This window comes from Tenrec ecaudatus, chromosome 18, assembly GCF_050624435.1.
Source record: "Tenrec ecaudatus isolate mTenEca1 chromosome 18, mTenEca1.hap1, whole genome shotgun sequence".
Classification (NCBI taxonomy): Eukaryota; Metazoa; Chordata; class Mammalia; order Afrosoricida; family Tenrecidae; genus Tenrec; species Tenrec ecaudatus.
The window spans coordinates 9,443,613-9,461,322 of record NC_134547.1 but is presented as its reverse complement, the minus strand read 5'-3'; the positions used below and the strand labels follow the sequence as shown (position 1 = coordinate 9,461,322).

General features: G+C 57.2%; 1 protein-coding gene across 1 annotated transcript; it reads right to left on the bottom strand.

Moving 5' to 3' along the window:
- Nucleotides 1–781: 781 nt before the first annotated feature.
- On the bottom strand, nt 782–17,632 carry TMEM143 (transmembrane protein 143). The gene is made up of 8 exons (XM_075536272.1): nt 17,502–17,632; nt 16,935–17,166; nt 14,061–14,165; nt 10,634–10,828; nt 9,551–9,681; nt 8,580–8,859; nt 2,686–2,875; nt 782–1,938 (listed from the first exon to the last, which is right to left on the bottom strand). Exons 1-8 carry the CDS (start codon nt 17,522–17,524, stop codon nt 1,721–1,723), a joined length of 1,374 nt encoding a protein of 457 aa, XP_075392387.1. The 5' UTR covers nt 17,525–17,632; the 3' UTR covers nt 782–1,720.
- Between the last annotated feature and the right edge of the window lie 78 nt (nt 17,633–17,710).

Below are 17,710 nucleotides of genomic sequence, written 5' to 3'. Positions count from 1 at the left end.
GGCCCCCTCTGTTCCGTGGGAGAAAGATGAGGCAGTTTGTTCCTGTGAAGATTTACAGATTCAAACTCTGAGGAGCAGGGCCACTCGGTCACTCGATGAGGTCGCTAGGAGGAGAACGTGACTCGTTGGGTGGCAGAAGGGTTTGGGTTTTATCTGTGCCTTTGTGGTGCAACGGGTCAGCACCCAGCTGCAGACCAAAAGGTCTGAGGTTTGAACCCACACCACGGGAGAAAAGATCCGACCATTGGCTCTCCCAGCGGTGACCCGCCTGGGAAACTAGGGGTCCGCTGTCACAGGGGGTGTCTCTGTGAGTTGCACCTAAGCAACCACCTCCGCGGGCGCTGTGCCTTCGTGCAGTGACCAGCCTGAACTGTACACAACCACCCTAACTGTCCAGCTCAGGGAGACCCGCCCGGGGCTCCTCTCAGAACACTGGGACCTCCTCTCTTAAGACTCTTCTCTGACCCACTTAGCGCCCTGCCATCGAGTGGATGCCAACTCACGGCGATCCTATGGGGCAGAGCAGAACCTCCGCTGCGGGTGTCCAAGGCTGTAAATCTTTCTAGCAGCGAGAAACCTCCTCTTTCTCCCCACGCAGCACCTGGTGGTTTCAACCTGCTGACCTGGCGACTAGCGGCCTGGTGTGTCACCTGCTTGGTCTCTGGTTTCTCGGATCCACGGTGTGTCTTTTCGCACCAAGAACCCAGCCGGCCTCTGGCTCTGTGGCTTACGCTTCCAGGCACACATCGCGTGTATTAGCCACCACCCCACCCCACCCACCCCACCCAAGACTCCGAGTTCCTTTCCATCCAGGACTCCCAGAGAGCCCTGGCATCCTTTCGTGTCCGGCAGACTCCTCCACTCCCATTGGCCTCACCCCACTCATCCAAGGCTCATTCAACATGATTTATTCCTTTGGGTGGGGTTAAGGGCTTGGTGGGCTCTCATAAATATTAGGCAGGCCATTCGCTGGCAGTGGGACGCTCGGACCGAGGTAGTTTCTGGTGACAGGGTGAGGGACCCGGGTCAGGAAAGGCACCAGAGGCTGCCCGGAGCCTGAGTAGGAATGAGTCTTGGGGTGAAGGTGGTCTCGAGTTCTCTCCGACTCACAGCCTTCTGCCTGGCCCCCCCCCCCCCCCCCCGGGCTCCCGACCCCCTTCAGCCTGGACCAGCTGAGGAGCAGCTGACCAGATGGCCTGCGGGCGACACAGCAGCAACTGATACGAAGATCCGGTTTCTTTCGCCATCTCAGATTGGTGGTTTCGGATTGGTGGTTTCAGGGCAGCCACAACTGGCTTGCCCAAGTGGATGGTGCCCAGCAGCTGTCGCCGCCGGCAGTTTGTCAGGGGAAAAGGGCTTTCATTGGCTGCTGGCTGGGGCCCGCTTTGCCGGCTAAGACAACAGTTTTGCGTAGCCCCCGGAGGGCACCGTTGAAATGTCCCAGGCAGTTTAGACCAGACGCTGCTGCGCAGCTGCACAGGCTGGCACCGCCCTCCTCTCACCCCCTTCTGCCCAACGGGGCACTTCAAGGCGGGGGTGGGGCTAAGCAATAGCTAGCCTGGCAACTGGGGGCTGCCCTGATTGGCCGCTCTGCCTGACCCTCAGGTGAGAGTTGGGGCGTGGCTAAGCACAGCGGCTGTGATGGACAGCTTATAAAAGGGGCGGGGTTTCGTGTCTAGCCAGGTGGGTTTGCAGGTCCCGGCATCCAGGGCGACTGCAGTTATAAGTTGTCACTGCGTGGTGGTGTAGCCTGGGGGGGTTCAGGAAGGACCGTAGCCAGGGGGTCCAGTTTAGGGAAGCCAGGGGGCGGGTAGATTCCGATGCTGGGGGTCAGGGCTTGCAGGTGGGCCAGGGCCCGCGCCCCGTTGAAGGCCACTTTGCAGCCTGACTGGACCAGGAGCCAGCTCTCCACCTCCGACTGGAGCCACTGAGAGGTCTCTGTGGGGCGGGGATGTGGGGTGGAAGGCAGGTAGGTGTGAGTGGGTTCAAATGGGAGGGGTGCGGGGTCTGGGGGAAGCCAGACAATTCAGGAGAGCTGGGAATGGGTTAAGGGGTGGGGTGTGGGGGCAGGAGGCTCACCTTCCGGGAGGTTTTCCTCTGGGAAGAGGCCTCGGGCTGAGAGGCAGTCTGGGATCCAGGAGGGACAGGGCTGGTGTGTGGTTTTGTTGGGGGGGGGTGCTGGTGTCAGGGGTCCACATAGGGAGGGAAGGGTGCGGCCTCACACATGGGAAGGAGAAGGGAAATTATATGACCGGGGTTCCACTGGGGGGCCCCCATGGAGGTTGGGGTCAGGAGAGGGATGTCCGGGCAAGGAGGAACCAGGTAGAGGGGCTTGAGGTCGCCTGGGGAATCAGTCAGGTTCCCCAGCAGCTGTTGGGAGGGTGGGGGAGAGGGAAGTGACAGGGGGTAGGCAGCATAGCCCTGGCTTGTCACTGAGGGCTCTCAGTGGGAGAGCATCAGACCCCTTGGGACAGGACTCATTTCATCTGGGGAGGCGGGATCTCCTGGGGGAAGAGGTAGCGATTGACAGAGCCCGCATATTGTGGGCGGGGCTGTACCACAAGTGGCGGGGGGGGGGGGGGGGGGGGTAGGGACCTCAAATAGCTGAGGCGGGGCCTCTCTGTAACAAGGCGTGGTTCCCTGGCAACAACAGAGGGGCACGTCCCAGATGGGCTGGGGGCTTACCTTGTGGTGGGCCGCTCATGGCCTCTGGGTGCCTGGCTAGGAAGCTGTGCGCCAGCAACGCCTCCTTGGCGTGCTCCTCCTGGGCGCGCAGAGTCAGGGCGCTGAGCAGCTCCGAGTTGTTGGACGTGCTCCGGTAGTAGAGCATGTGCGCCAGCTCCAGAGCCTGCATGCTGCGTCGCTGGCCGAACATCTGCAGCAAGACAGGGGGCCGCCGATACTCAGCCCCCAGCCGCCCGCGACAACCCATGCGTGCGCATCCCCAACCATCGCCCCAGCTGGCTGGATTTCTCCCACAAACTCACGGAAAACAGGACTTGGATTGATAGAGTGATATGCAGGTTCACACCCCCACTGACTCCCAGGCCAACCCCACCCTATAGATTTTAGACATCAGAATGGCACATGGATGGGTGCTCTGGGTATGGATGGAGGGACTGGGAGCAGGAGCGGTGGCAAAGGGTGGCCTTGAGTATAAGAACACCCACTGCAGCAACAAAGCCCACATGAAAGAAGCACACCAGCTTGTGTGATCACGAGGGGCCAAAGGGATCAGTTGTCAGGCATCAAAGAACAAAAAGACATATCATTGTGTGCTCACCTCCCAGATATGACTGCTGAAGACAAACAGGTACATAAGCAAATGAGGTGAAGAAAGCTGATAGTGCCCGGCTATCAAAAGATATAGCATCTGGGGTCTTAAAGGCTTGAAGGTAAACAAGCGGCCATCTAGCTCAGAAGCAACAAAGTCCACATGGAAGAAGCACACCAGCCTGTGCGAATATGAGGTGTCGAAGGGATCAGGTTTCAGGCATCAAAGAACAAGAAATCATATCATTGTGAATGAGGGGGAGTGAGGAGTGGGGACCAAAAACCCATATATAGGAAACTGGACATCCCCTTACAGAAGGATCCCGGGGGGGAGTAGACGAACCAGGCAGGGTGCAGTGTAGCAACAATGAAACATACAACTTTCCTCTAGTTCCTAAATGCTTCTTCCCCCACCCAATATCATAATCTCAATTCTACCTTACAAATCTGGCTAGACCAGAGGATGTACACTGGTACAGACAGGAACTAGAAACACAGGGAATCCAGGACGGATGATCCATCCATTCAGGATCAGGTGAGAGTGGTGATACCGGGAGGGTGGAAGGCAGGGCGGGGGGAGGGGGGGTGCTAGAGAGGGGAAACCGATTACAGGGATCTATATATATCCTCCTCCCTAGGGGGATGGACAACAGAAAAGTGAGTGAAGGGGGATGTCAGACAGAGTAAGATATGACAAAATAATAATTTATAAATTATCAAGGGTTCATGAGGGAGGGAAGAGCGGGGAGGGAGGGGGAAAAATGAGGAGCTGATGCCAGGGGCTTACGTGGAGAGCAAATGTTTTGAGAATGATGAGGGTAATGAATGTACAAATGTGCTTTATACAGTTGATGTACGTATGGATTGTGATAAGAGTTATATGAGCCCCTAATAAAATGATTTAAAAACAATAAAAATAGAACACCCACTGCTGTTCTACGACCCTACAGGACGGTGCAGACGGGCACCGTAGGGTGTCCCAGACTGCAAATCTTCACTGGAGCAGACTGCCTCCTCGTGCTCCCCAGGACCAGTAGAGATGGGCTCCAACCTTCCCAACCGTGGCGCCACGAGGGCCCCTTGACCTTGGACATATGGCATCGGAACTTCAAGACCATCTCAAGAAGAGACTTGAGTGCACTGAGCACGAATGACCACACGACCAGAGGCATTGTGGGAAGACATCAAGGGAAGACATTCAATGTGAAGAAAGCAAAGGGTCACTGGAAAGACAAGACCCTGGATGGAGGTCAGAGGAGACTCTGAAACTCGCCCTTGAACGCGGACCAGCTACAGCAACTGGAAGACAGGGTGATGTTACAGAGCTGAACAGAAGATCCCACGGAGCATTACAGGGAACGGCACACAGACCTGGAATGAGAAAACCAAAAAGGAGACACACATTTTCTGTTTCTAAATGTAAAAGGACTAAGGCCAGGGGAGAAGTGGGGATAGATCAAGCTTCGAGTTGGAATACTGAAGGATTTTAGGGAGAAAATATTGAACAACATAGAAATCATATTTAAAACAAAGGGGGAAGGGGAATTCAGTCACTGTCCCAGACCATTTGGGGAGGTCACGCATGATCAAGACCTGGTGGCAATGAAGGAAGAAGTCCAACCTGCAGGGAAGGCATGGGAGTACCACACGCTCCAGGAATTGCCGGAATACCAGTCAGGATCTTTCAACACATGGATGAAATGCTGGAAGCACCCATCCATCTGTGCCAAGAAATGTGCCAGGCAGCTACCTGCCCAACTGGCTGGAAGCTATTCATCATGCTCCCGAGCATTCCAAAGAAAGGTGACTCACCAGAACGTGGAAATCATTGAACAAGATCATTAACATCAAACATCACATGCAAGTAAACTGTTGCTGAAGATCACTCAGTAACGGAAGCTGCCAGAAATTCAAGGCAGACCCCGAGGAGGACATGGACGGAGGTTAGTTATCATTGCTGACATTAGAGGGCTCGTGGCTGAAAGCAGAGCATCGTGGAGAGGCGCGGACCTGTGTTTTCTTGACCGTGTGGCTCATCAACTTAAGAGCAATATTGCACAGAAGACGAATTCTAGAACACTTCCTGGGCGCGTGTGCACACTCCTAGTACACAGACCAAGGGGCAGTTGTTCTCAAAGAGCAAAGGAAATACCGTGTGTTTCAGATGCAGGAAAGGTGGGGGGCCTTCCTCTTTTTCAGGGACCTTCGACTTTACCACCCATGATGCCCTTCTCCCTCCTGATAACCTGCCACAAACACTCACTAAGCATAGCACTTCCCCACCCACCACACTCACACTGACTCTCCCTCACACTTGCCTCCCCATGGAGGTGGGGAGGCAGCCCCACTGTCTACCCAGCCCCAGGCCAGACCAATGGGCAGTGTCCTTGTCCCCACCCCTGGGGCTGTGTGGAGGATGGGCAGGAGTCTAGATCAGAGAGGAAGCTTGAGGGGCCTCCTGGGAGTCCCTGGGGTGTGGCCATGGAGACCAGGGGGCAGCAAAGAGGTGGAGGGAGGGCTGACATGGGGGCAGGCACATTATGGGGTATGGAGAGGGCAGTTTCTGGGGTCTGGGCCATGAAAAGGTGGGAAACGGGCAGGGGTCGTCCAAGGAGAGGGAACCTGGGGCAGGCACTGCGCTCAGCTTGGCGATGCTGGGCATGGGGCCCGGTGGGACAGAGGCCGGCTCCAGGGTGGCTGCTCCGGGAGGGGTGGGGCTGGGAGTGGGGGGTGGAGCAGGTGTATGATTGAAGAGAGAGTATAAAGAGGGGCTGTGGGAAACCGCAAGTGGATGAGGCCTGGAAGGAGAGGTGCCCAGTAGGGAAATCAGGCACCCTGAGGGCTCTCTGAAGGAGCCCTGGACGCTAAGTAGGCTCCACTTTAGGCTGCTAAGCACAAAGCCAGCAGTTTGAACCACTTGGTGCTCTGAGTTGAAAGACGTGGTTGTCTACTCCCATAAAGATTCACACACTTTACTGTTGAGAACAAGGGGAGTCGGAGCAGAGACCCCAAACCCATCCCCTCACAGAAGGGTCACAAGAAAGGATGAACAACAGAAACATGGGTCGGTGTAAGATATGAAAACAATAAGAATGTATAATTTATCAAGGGGTCAGGAGGGTGGAAGGAGGGGGAGGGAGGGAATAAAGAAACAGTTGATACCAAGGGTTCAAACAAAGTAAATGTTTAGAAAATGATGGCAACCTTTGTACAAATATGCAGATACAACTGTACATGGAATGTTATATGAGCTGTAAGAGCCCCTAGTACGATGATTTTTTTTAATTAAAAAGAAAAAAACTTACATTCTCAGAGCACACACACACACACACACCTACCCCCTACCCCCACCCCCTGGGCAGGTCTCCTCTGTCCTGCAGGGTGGCTGTGGGTCAGATGTGAGTTGAAAAAGTGGGTTTGGTTCTGGGTCGCTCTCTGACTTGAAAGGGCTCGGGGGAAGTGAATGTGGGAAAGAAGAGTCCAGAGAGACGGTGAGAGGACAGCAGCCCTGCAGCCAAGGCAGATCCAGGAAGGGACAGAGGGACAAGTGGGGCGGGACCAGGGCGAAAAATGTTTCCCAACAGGATGACAAGAACCTGGCCCCTCCAAGGCTCCCAGCCATCAGGGCCGTTGTGAGAGACCCAGTGCATCCCCCCACAATGGGCCCCAGGTCTTTCCCCTGGACACCCTCCTACCCCCTGCCCCTGGCCACTGTGTGTGTGCTCAGGCTTACAGCCCTTCCCGGGTTCCATTGCCCAAGGCCAGGGTCCAGGTCCTCACCTTGGCATTCAAGGCCTTTGCCACCCTCTGAGGCCCCACCTCTCTGCCCTGCATTGAGCTGGGCTCAGCTGCTCCCTTCTGGGCTGTGGTTCACCCACCCTGGAACCTCCCCTCCAGGCCTGAGGCTTGGTGGCGAGGCGAGTGGCTGCTAGCCGGAAGGGCAGCCTGTGAACCCTAAGTGCATGCTGCTCAGGGGGAGAAAGACTTGGCTGCCGTAAAGACTTACTGCCCTCAGCAGGCAGTGCTCCCCTGTCTCAGGGTCGCCGTGAGTCGGCATCACTCAGGCCCACTGCAGAAGCCCTGCTAAGGTGCCTCGTTTCCACGGGGGCCCTCCTGGGCCTCTCAACAGCGCAGGCTGTCAGTTCTTGGTGGGATTTGTCACTGGCCTTGGGCAAACCAGCAAAAGAACAATAGCCTCCAACAGACTCTGGGCACCTGTGCCAACAAGACCTTGGGAGAGGCAGGAAAGGGCAGCCCCTCAGCCTTCAGACCGGGCACCTGCCCTGGCCAGCAGAGCCCAAGGCAGGCCTCAGCCTCTCCTCGCTCCCCGGGCCTGGTAAGCAGTCTTGGATGGTGAACTGCCTGCGGGCAGGCCTGCAAGCACACGTGGCGGGAGCGGGCAGCGAGGCGCTTGTTAGAGATGCCGCTTGCTCAGCCTCGCTCACTGCTCGAGTTCCCACTCCATCTGTTTGGGCAGGGATGCGGGAAGCTGCATGGACAGTCAGGCCAGGCCCTCCCTCGGGGACAGAAATGCCTAGGAAGCTCGGGTGGCACAGTGAGTAATGGGTCCGGCTACTAATAGCCAGAGCGGCGTTTCCATCCCATCAGCCTCTTGTCCGTTGGGAGAAAGATGCCGCTGCCCAGTCCCATAAAGACTGACAGGCTCGGGACCCCCCAGGGCAGATCTCTTCCCCCCTGTAGGGCGGCTGTGAGCCGAGTTGTCTCAATGGCAGTGGCAGGGATAAGGGTCTGCAGTCAAGTCACAGTAATAGTTTCCCCGAGTGCCGGGTTTCACTTCTCCCACATCCCGAGGAGGGAGGGGATAGGGCCTCTCTCATCCCTGGCTTTCCAGATGTGTGCGCGGAGGCACAGAGAGGGCAAGCAACTCATTCCAGGCCACACCTGTCGGAAGATGGGAGTGTCTGTCCCCTGCAAACCCAGGCAGTCTGCCTCCAAACCCGACATCCTGGGCCCTGTGACTCAGCTGCCTCTGCAGGCTCTCACTCCTGCCAGCCACTGGGCCCCGCCCTGCCAGGATTCCCTCCTGCGGGCTGGCCCCACTGTGGATGTGGAAACCCAGACCCGAGGGTTTAAGGTGGTGCAGAGCAAACGAGGTGGTGCAGGCCGGCTAGGACGCCAGGGAGGGAAGGAGGAGGGAGTTAGAGAGGGAGAGGAGGGGAGAAGGAAAGCTAGAAAGAGATGAAAGAAGGGCAGAAGCCCAGGCAGGATCAGCACGCAGAAGAAGCCCGTTGGGTGGTGGACCGGGCACGGGAAGGGGCACCTAAGGGGGCGCGGCGTCAGCTCACCTTGGAGGCGCGCAGACCCATCAGGGCGGCGAAGAACAGCAGCAGCAGCGAGGTGCCGACCTTGAGGTCTGTGAGCACCACCATGCCCACGTTGACGAAGAGGGCCATGCCGGACACGAACAGCGTCAGGTTGAGCAGCGCGCGCTGCAGCGTGGGCGTGCGCACCTTCAGCTCGGGCAGCAGCTGCTCCAGGCCCTCCAGCGGCGTGTCCTTGAAGCACTTTAGCACCAGGTGCCCTCGCTTGGTCCGGGCCGCCAGCACCACCCGCTTAAAGTACCTCCTGGGGGGGGGGCGAGACTCCGTAGTGAGACAGGTAGAAACTAACCCCGTCCCGCCCCCGCCCCCTGAGCGTCGCGGTTTGAAAACCTCGGCCTTCTCTCCTGGGGCTGCTGCTGGTTTTGAACAGCTGCCCTTGCTGGTGGAACCCCACACTGAACCACTACACCACCAGGGCCCTATGCGTTGGCATCGACTCGATGGTAGTGGGTTTTTGAGTGCTGGAACAGGGATAAAGTGCTCAGTTGCAAACCCAAAGGTCCGCAGTGCAAACACCCTGGCCCAGGAGGGCGAGGAATCAAAGACCTGGATGTGCTCCGGTGGAGAGGAGCGCCTGGGAGACTCGATGGGGGCCCTGCTGAGGGCACCCACGTACCTGATTAGCCACAGTTAAAACCCAGCTATGCAGCAGGGCCCGCCTGCCCCCTTTCTTGTGGCCGGCCCTCTCTCAGCCTCAGTTTTCCTCATCTGGAAAATGGGAGACTAGCCCTCCCCCTCTTGCTTCCTGAAGAAATAATAGTTTGCACTTTATTTTTATTGTTAGGGGGGTAGGGAGAAAGGAGGTGTTTTGACAGTTCGCCCTGCCCCTTCTCCACCGGACCCCGGGCGCCCACATCCAGATACGGACCAGCCTGTCCCTCTGCGTCCTAACCTTGCTCCCTCCCGCTGCTGCTGGGCAACGAGGGCTGCCTCACCTCTCGACCGGGGGCGACCTGGTGAAGAATCCGCGCTTGGATCCCACGCTGGACATCCGGGGCATCTGCCCGACTCGCTGGCCCAGGGCCCAGAACTGCATGTAGACGTACTGGTCCAAATTGATCGTCACCTGCCAAGGAGGGGTGGGGTGGGGTAAAGGGGGCAGCCAACTGAACACGGGCTGTGAGGGGAGGACAGGGTGTGGCCGCGAGCAGGCCCTCCCTCGGTGCCCCTCCCTTCCCCGGGCGTCTCAGCGCCTAATGCTAGGGCAGGGCAGCCACGCACAGCTGCCCAGGTTGTACAAGGCGCAAGGCAGTGCCACGGACAGCACCAAGCCATCCTTTGTGCCGTATTTCTATTTTGTGGCTTCTTTTTCCAAATTTTATGGCGGGAAAGCATGACACAACGGCTGCCCTTTCAGCTCTCTTTCCATGGGCCCCTCGGTGACATTAATTACGCCCACCGTGCTGTCAGACTTCAAGGATGGGCATTGTGTGTTGTTGTTGTAATCATCTGGCAGATAGCACTAACAACCTCCCCAGACCAAGAAAGCCCCGCTCCTAGGACACAGCCAGGCACACCTCGATGGACGGCGCTTTCTGGTATTGTGCTGTTTTAAAATTGCCGCAGACTGAAGGTCTGTGGCAGTCCTGCCTCGAGCAAGTCTACCGGGGCCGTGTTTGTCCCCCTCCCAACAGCGCATGCTCCCTGCCTGCCTCCCTGTCCCTTTCTGGTCATTCCCACCCAAGATTTTAAACTTTTCCCGTCATGCCATTGCACAGGTCACAGACTGTCTAGCCTGGTGTCAACATCCCTGTCCTTGGCACAGGGAAAGTAAAATATTCAGTGTGACTCGCTTGATGGCGATAATGGCTTTGCTGCTGCGGTTCGGGGATGGAAACCGCAGTATAGGGGGAAGCGGAGTCACCTTAAGATAGGGGCACCTTTTTATGGCTCACCAGAGCTGACCCTTGTCCTAGTGCCCGGATATAAGGACTACAATTCCCAGGAGCCTCTGCTTCTCTGAACGCCCTCCCTCCCCACCCCAACCCAAGGCCTGATGGGAATCTGAGCCCTGCTACCTGGACCTCATCTTGAGGGTGGTGAACCACCAGCGCGTAGGCCAGGGCGTCCTCGGAGAGCGTGGAGAAGTTGGCCTGCATTAGCAGGGGCTCCAGGGCCCGGAGCACCTCCTGCTCATTGGCCAGGCGCTGGGGGTCAGTGAGCGAGGGCTGGTCAAGGGTCTCCCTGTCGGGGTTGATGGGGTCATACAAAGTCTAAGGAAGAAGATAAGCGTGGTTAGAGCAGGCAGGATCGTGGAGAGAGAGGCTCATAGACGATGGGGCCCCTGGGCTTAGCCCCCCGACCCTCTTGGCTTCTTTCTCTTCAAGCTCATCCAAGGAGCCCCACCTCTCGGTACCTTTTAAGCACCGTCTCCCTGGCCCGGACCTCCAGCTCAGCTATCTCCCCCAAGTTCTGGCCCAAAGGCCATCTCTGGAGCAGTCCCCAAACCCTCCCACCAACACCCTGCCGCCAGCGGCGCCCCACTGCCTCTGGAATAAAATCCAGAATCCCTCCACCACCTTCAAGGCCCCCCCTGGGCTGCGCTCTGCCTTGCTCGGTTCATCTTACACACTACTCTCCACGCCCCAAACAACCAACAACAGAAGCTGTGGCATGAACAGGCCGGCTGGGGCTTCCAATGGCCTGACCCATGTTCGCTGGTGGGAAGACGGAGGCTCAAGGTGACAGCGGACTTGCCCTCCACGACATGAGGATACAGCATGTCTTCGACTCTAAGACTTAGAGGGTGGCCAACCTCCTCCAAGGGGCAAGCGCAGCAGCAACCCAGCCCTCTGGGTGGCTTTGGGGGAGGTGGGTAGCCTTAAAGAATGACTTTCTGAAGAAGGGAAGGGGGAACTTGAAAAACTCACAGAAGGCAACTAGCAAATGAGGGAACAGTTGGAGAGCGGGGGAGAGGCAGGGCAGGGGAGAGGCAGGGCAGGGGAGAGGCAGGGCAGGCCAAGCGGCCCCTGAGCCAGTTCCCAGGGTTGGTGCTGCACACAGGGCAGGATGGGAGCCAGAGGGAAGGTCAGGACCCAAGTCCTTCAGGCCAGGCCAGCTCGGGTCACACTGTCCATTGGGTCACATTCTCAGACTCACAGAGTGACCTTGAGAAATGTCACTTCCTAGCTGAGCAGTGCCTCTATCGGGAAGGGATCTCAGAGCGGAGGGGGGAGATACCCTTTTCTAATTCTGCTTCCTGGAACTTAGGGACCCTTATTAGGGGCTCAGGGAGGGGGGTGTCAGGGGGTGGGGACTAGGGGGAGTGGAGAGGCAGGCATTCAAAGGGGAAAATGGTCAGGGCTCAGGGCTCTTGGTTCAAAGTGCCCTCCCTCCCACAGTGAAAAACCAAACCCACAAATGCACCAAGGGTTCAGACTCGTGCCGCGCCATCGTGTTGCAGAGTCCACCTACTCCACAGGATTTCCCTGGCGCTCGGCTTCACCGAAGCACAGAGCCCAACCTTTCTTCTGTGGCACTGCGGGGCAGGTTCAACCTCTAGCTGCTTAGTTTAAAACCCCAAACAGAATAAACAGGTGAATACCACTGCCCTCCAGCAAATCCCAGCCCAGAGCAACCCTGTAGGGAAGAGACCAGCTACCCCCACAGGGTTTCCAAAGGCTGTCAATCTTTACAGCAGAGGACTGCCAAGCCTTTCTGCAATGCCGCAGCTGGGTGGATCCAAACCACCAACCTGTATGTGAGTAGTCCAACGCAAACTTTGTGCCACCCAGGGGCCTCCCCGGCACAATAAATCTCACATCCCACGGAGTGCACTTCCAAGACAAGGGCCATGTCACCGGCCTCTCTCCTTCCCAGGGCAGAACTGCCCCCATGAGTTTCCAAGACTGTATCTCTGGACCAGAGTAGAAAGCCCTGCCTTTCTTCGCAGAGTGGCTGGTGGTTTTGAACTGCCGACCCTGTGGATCACAGGTCCGATGTGTAACCAGTACACTAGCTGGGTTACCCTGGAGCAGACAGCCTCCTCTTTGTCCCTCTGAGTGGCCTTGAACGTTCCGTCAGCAGCCCAGCGCTCACCTGGGGGCTCCTTTCAGCTAGAGTCCAGAGTCAATCATCACCTGCTCACTCAATACCTCCATAGGAGCGAGCGGCCTTCAGCACCGCCAGCCCCTTCTTTTCCAACAGGGGGCTGGACACGCTGCCCTCAGTGGGTCCGCTTTCATCTTCTCCGTCTCAGCAGATGCCAAGTGGTCCATCCATCTGGGGACCCTCAAGCTTGGGGTCAGCCCAGACTTCCCTTTTGCTCACACATCCAGCCCACCAACAAACGCAAACGACTCCACCTTCAAAACAGATGCAGGATGCTCCTGCCTGGCCCGCAGCAACCTCTCGCAGTTCCCCGCACGGCCGCCGGGGGGCGGGCGCCGACACGGAGCCGCCATCCACCACCGCACCTTCCCCAGCCCGGCCCCGCCCCGCACAAAGGGTCCTGCTGGGCCTCCTGCTCCACTCCTGCACCAGCTCCTGCTGCACTGGCCCCCTCACCGTTGCTCCATCTCCCAGGTGCAGGCCTGCCTCCCCCAGGGCCCAGGCACCTTCACCTCTTTGGCTCGTCGTGACCCTGGTAGGCTAGAGTCGAACTGCCCCTGTTGAATTTCCAAGACTGATTCTTTATGGGAGTAGAAAGCCTTTGTCCCTCCAGGCAGCCAGTGGTTTCGAACTGCTGACCTTGCCCAATCCACCACCGGAGGGTCCTACTTAAAGGCCCCCCAAATAAAAAACATTACTATGTCCTGCTCATTTGCTTACTGGCTTTCTCTCTTTCTTTTTCTCCTCAGTGGAGGCCACCTGATTGAGAGCGAGCAGGAGAAGACGCGTCCCTGGGCGGGGCTGGCCAGTCTGCGCTTGGCTGAGAATCGAACAGGAGCCTGGTGGCGCGGCACTGCACAGCTTGCTAACGGCAAGGGCAGGGTGCAAACCCACCGGCGACTGGGGGCAGAAAGACGACTGACCGCCTGGGAAACCCGGTGGGGGCTATAGGGCGTCTCCGAAGTCTGTCTGTTTTTGAGGTACGGAGGAGCAGATTAAGAATCTCAGCAAGCACAAATTTGGGGATGGGGGGCATGGGCGGGTAAATCGCTGCGCCATGATCCCATGAGTACAATCCAGCTGCTCCAACCAGGGGCCAGGGGTCCTGGTGCCGTTTAAGCCCACCGGTCGCTTCGTGGGATAAAGATGAAGGTGTGCTCCAGCTAAGATTTCTGACCTTGGAAACCCTGCAGCAGGGTGGCTAGGAGTTGGAATGGGATTTGGTCACTCCCAACTGGGTGGGGTGAGAGGTGATGCGGGGATCCATGAAGGTGTGGCTTCATCCTACCCTCCTGACTTCGGAGAATTCTTAGGGCTGGGCCGGGCTCTGGGCAGGTGCTAAGCATGGCAGCAGTAAAGACCCAGGGGAGAAGTACAGCGCGGCCCCATCCTCACCTGCAGCCGGCTCAGGACTTGGTGGTAGTGGAACAGTGTGCAGAAGTCGACATGGGCCGAGAAGTCCTCCAGAGCGGCTTTCTCCACCGGACTGGAGTGGAATTCCTGTGATGCAGTTAGCAAGACATTCCTTTGGGCCTCTTTCCACTGCCCCCCAACCCCCTCCCCTGTCCCAGAGCTAGGGGTCGGGGAGAAAGAATGCCGGGTTCCTTTCCTTTGAAACCTACATTCACTCCCAGCTCCTGGATTTGTCTGGTGGTTTGGTTTTGGGTTGAGGGAATAGGGTGTACCCATTTTGCTCACCGAGAAATGGAGGCAGCCTGGTATTACGAAACGAAACAGAACCCCAAACCCCAAACCAGCTGGCTTAAAGAGCCAGTGGTTTCGGTTTCGGTGTTGACTCTCATGCACTGTGATGGATTGAATTGTGCTACCCCTACCACCTCCCCAGCCCCCCAAAAAGATACTGCTGAAGTCAGTTCTAACCTAGGTACCCGTGACCGTGACCTGGTTTGGAAGTCGCATCTCTGGAGATGGTATTGGTTTACCAGGAGGTCCTCCTGGGAGTGGGGAGGGGGAGTCCTAATGGACTATGAGTGGTGTCCTTTGAACGGAGGAGCCACAGAAGGGGCTTCCCTCTCTCAGGGAAGACAGAGGCAGAGATGGTAGCGATGTGTCCGCCCACCGCAGAGAGGAAAACAGGAGTGACAACCGCCACCAGAAGCTGGGAGAGGCGTGGGGCAGATTCGCCCGCACAAGGGATCCACAAGACCAACGTCCTGGTTCCGGACTTCCCGCGTCTAGAGCCGAAAGCGAATACATCTCGTGGGCCGCCCAGTGTGGGACGCTTTGCGAGAGCAGCCCTGGGAAACGAACCTATTGCCCACGTTCACCCGGTGCTGTGGGGCAGGCCCCGTTTGCCACCCTCGAATCCTATGGTTGATGGCACCATGGCGCCCATTTTCCAGATGGCAAAACCGAGGCCCCAGGGAAGTCACTGGCCAGGGTCTGACGGGACTCCAGAGCACAGATAATGGGTCCACTGTTTTATGCATCCTTAAAGCTCGTGTTGATGCATGAGAGCCTTCTTTCTCAGTGGGCTGAGGTGGGAATTGGATGAGATTCTGTGCCCGTATTCAGTGTGTGTGTGTGTGTGTGTGTACCTTTCTGTGTATGCATGTGTGTGTGAAGGAACCCTGGGTTACACCCACCAGTCACTCCATAGAGAAAAAAAAAAGCAGCAGTCTGCTTCTGTAAACATTCCAGCTTTGGAAAGCCTCTAGGGAAAATTCTACGCTGACTGGTAGGGTTGCTATAAATCAGAATCAACTTGATGGGAATATTTTCTTTTTTAAAAAAAGGCATGTCTTTGTGTGTGAGGAGGAATGGTGATTAAGCAGTCAACGGCTAATGGCAAGGTCAGCAGTTCGAACCTGCCAGGCTGTTCTGGGGGAGGAAAGCCCTGCCTGTCTGATCCCGGGAAAGATGCTAACAGCCTAGGAAACTATTAGGTGGTTGTACTGTCACACGGGGTCCCTATGAGTCAGCATTGTGACACACGTGCATCCCAAACTGTTAAGCTCTAGGCTACTAGCCATAAGGTTGGTAGTTCAAACTCACCCAGAGGTTCTTTGGAAGATAGAGTGGTTGTATCCTGCATACATGGGGTGGGGGGAGGGTGGTGGGCTCACGTGGCCCTCACTATGAATCAGAATAGATGGACAGCAGCTAGCAACAAATTGTGTGTATCTACACACAAAACCGGAAACCAGTCTCACTAGGATGGAGTCAATTCTGTTACCTAGCGACCCTCTAGGATAGGATAGAACCTCCCTTTGGTTTACCGAGGCTATGAATCTTTACGGGAGTAGAGAGCCTCATCTTTCTCCCAAGGAGCAGCCGGTGGGTTCAAACTGCTGGACTTGGGGTTAGCAGCCCAATGTGTAAGCCACTATGCCATCAGGGCTCCTTTGCCTGCACCTATGGAGGCATAAAGCCTAGCAGGGGACTTAATACACCCAGCAGCAAGTGTTCAATGAATAATGGTTAAATCATTGAGCGACATTGCTCAGCAGTGTCAGGTGCGATGACAATGGTGGAGTCAAACGCTCAAGCTCTGCCAGGGGACCAGGGAGATGGATGAGGTGCCTCAGGTACAACCACTCTTGTGGCTGGCGACGTCAGTCGAGTCTGACCCCATGGGACGGAGGAGAAGAGGCATCAGAGTTTGCTGGGTTGTCCTTAAGGAAGCAGAGCCGCCTCAGTGGGTTCAAAGTGCCGTTTGGTTACCAGGCAAGCACGTACCCACTGTGAGACCAGGGCTCTTGTGCAATCGGCTCTTAGGATTGTACAAGTGTCTGATTCAGCTCACCCTAGTCCTGGCCCTAGGCTGGAGGGAGGCCATGTCAGTTCACATCGGCCAGCCCTGTGACCTTGGGCAAGCTCCTGATACCTCAGCTGTGAAAGAAGGATGGCCTGCTCTCTCTCACTGGGTCGTCCTGATGCTTCAATGATACAAGCTAAAACCATATGCCCAAACAGCGTGAATGGAGCTGATGGATTGTCGCTTGGTGACTCTGTGAGTATAATAATATGCATCGCTAAACCGTAGCAATGATTCATGATGCCCATTCTGAAGAAGGTAAAGCCGTGGCCCCAAATGTTGACCTGTCCGGCCTCCCTGAACAAACTTCCATCCAGCATCTCCCAGCGTTGCAGGGCACGTGGGTCCGCCCAGGACGATGGTGGGCATCTGGGACTACAACTCCCAGGAGACACAGGGGCAGCCTGCCGTAGTACCGTGGAGGGTCCTGGTGCCCCGATGCCTGGCGGGAGTCGTAGTCTCCAGGCTCTGGGACCCAGGAGGGGCGGTACCTGGATTAGGAGGCGGATTAGCTGCTCCCTGGAGAAGGGGATGAAGCGTTCGCGGTATTGCTGGGCCCAGTTGCGGGGCTCCGTGGGGTTCCACATCTTGCGGTACTCCCCCATTTTGGCCGCCAGTGATGACAGGGCCCGGGGGGGCCCGAGGAGCGTGGGCCAGTCCCGGACCCTGGCCCCCCAGGCCCCCCGGGCCACCCGCAGCATGGCCAGACCCTTTCCCGGGAGCCTAAAGGAGACGAATGGGCAGGGTCATCTGGAGCAAACGCGACCTCTCGCTTCCACGTCCGCACCTCGGAGGACTCAGAGCGCATACACGCACTTTGAAGCCCCTCTAACCTGTCCCCTCCCGTACAGCTTCCTCCTGAAGTCAGGCTGGGGTCAGAGGTCATTGGGTTCCGGGGCGTTTGGCGGGCCCAAAGGCCCGGTAAGGGGTACAACTGGTTTCTGTCGGGTCTAGGCAGTAAGGAGAATTTGGGGAACACAGCTGACGATCGGAAAGGCTAGGTTAGGGGTGCAGGGCCGCCCTCCCCCGGCCATGCAGCCCCACGCCCTCCCCCTCACCTCAGCCAACGCTCGACTGTCATTGAGCCTCCTGCGCATGCGCACAAGGGCCTCCCAGCGCCCCGGGGTCCGGCTTCAGACGGCAGTAAAACGCATGCGCTCTCTCTGGGTCATTGTTAGCCGGCCCTGACTACCATCCTGTTACTACGCATGCGTCATCTATTGGGCTTTGCCCAACAGGGGGCGCTTTGGGGAGGAGCGCATGCGCC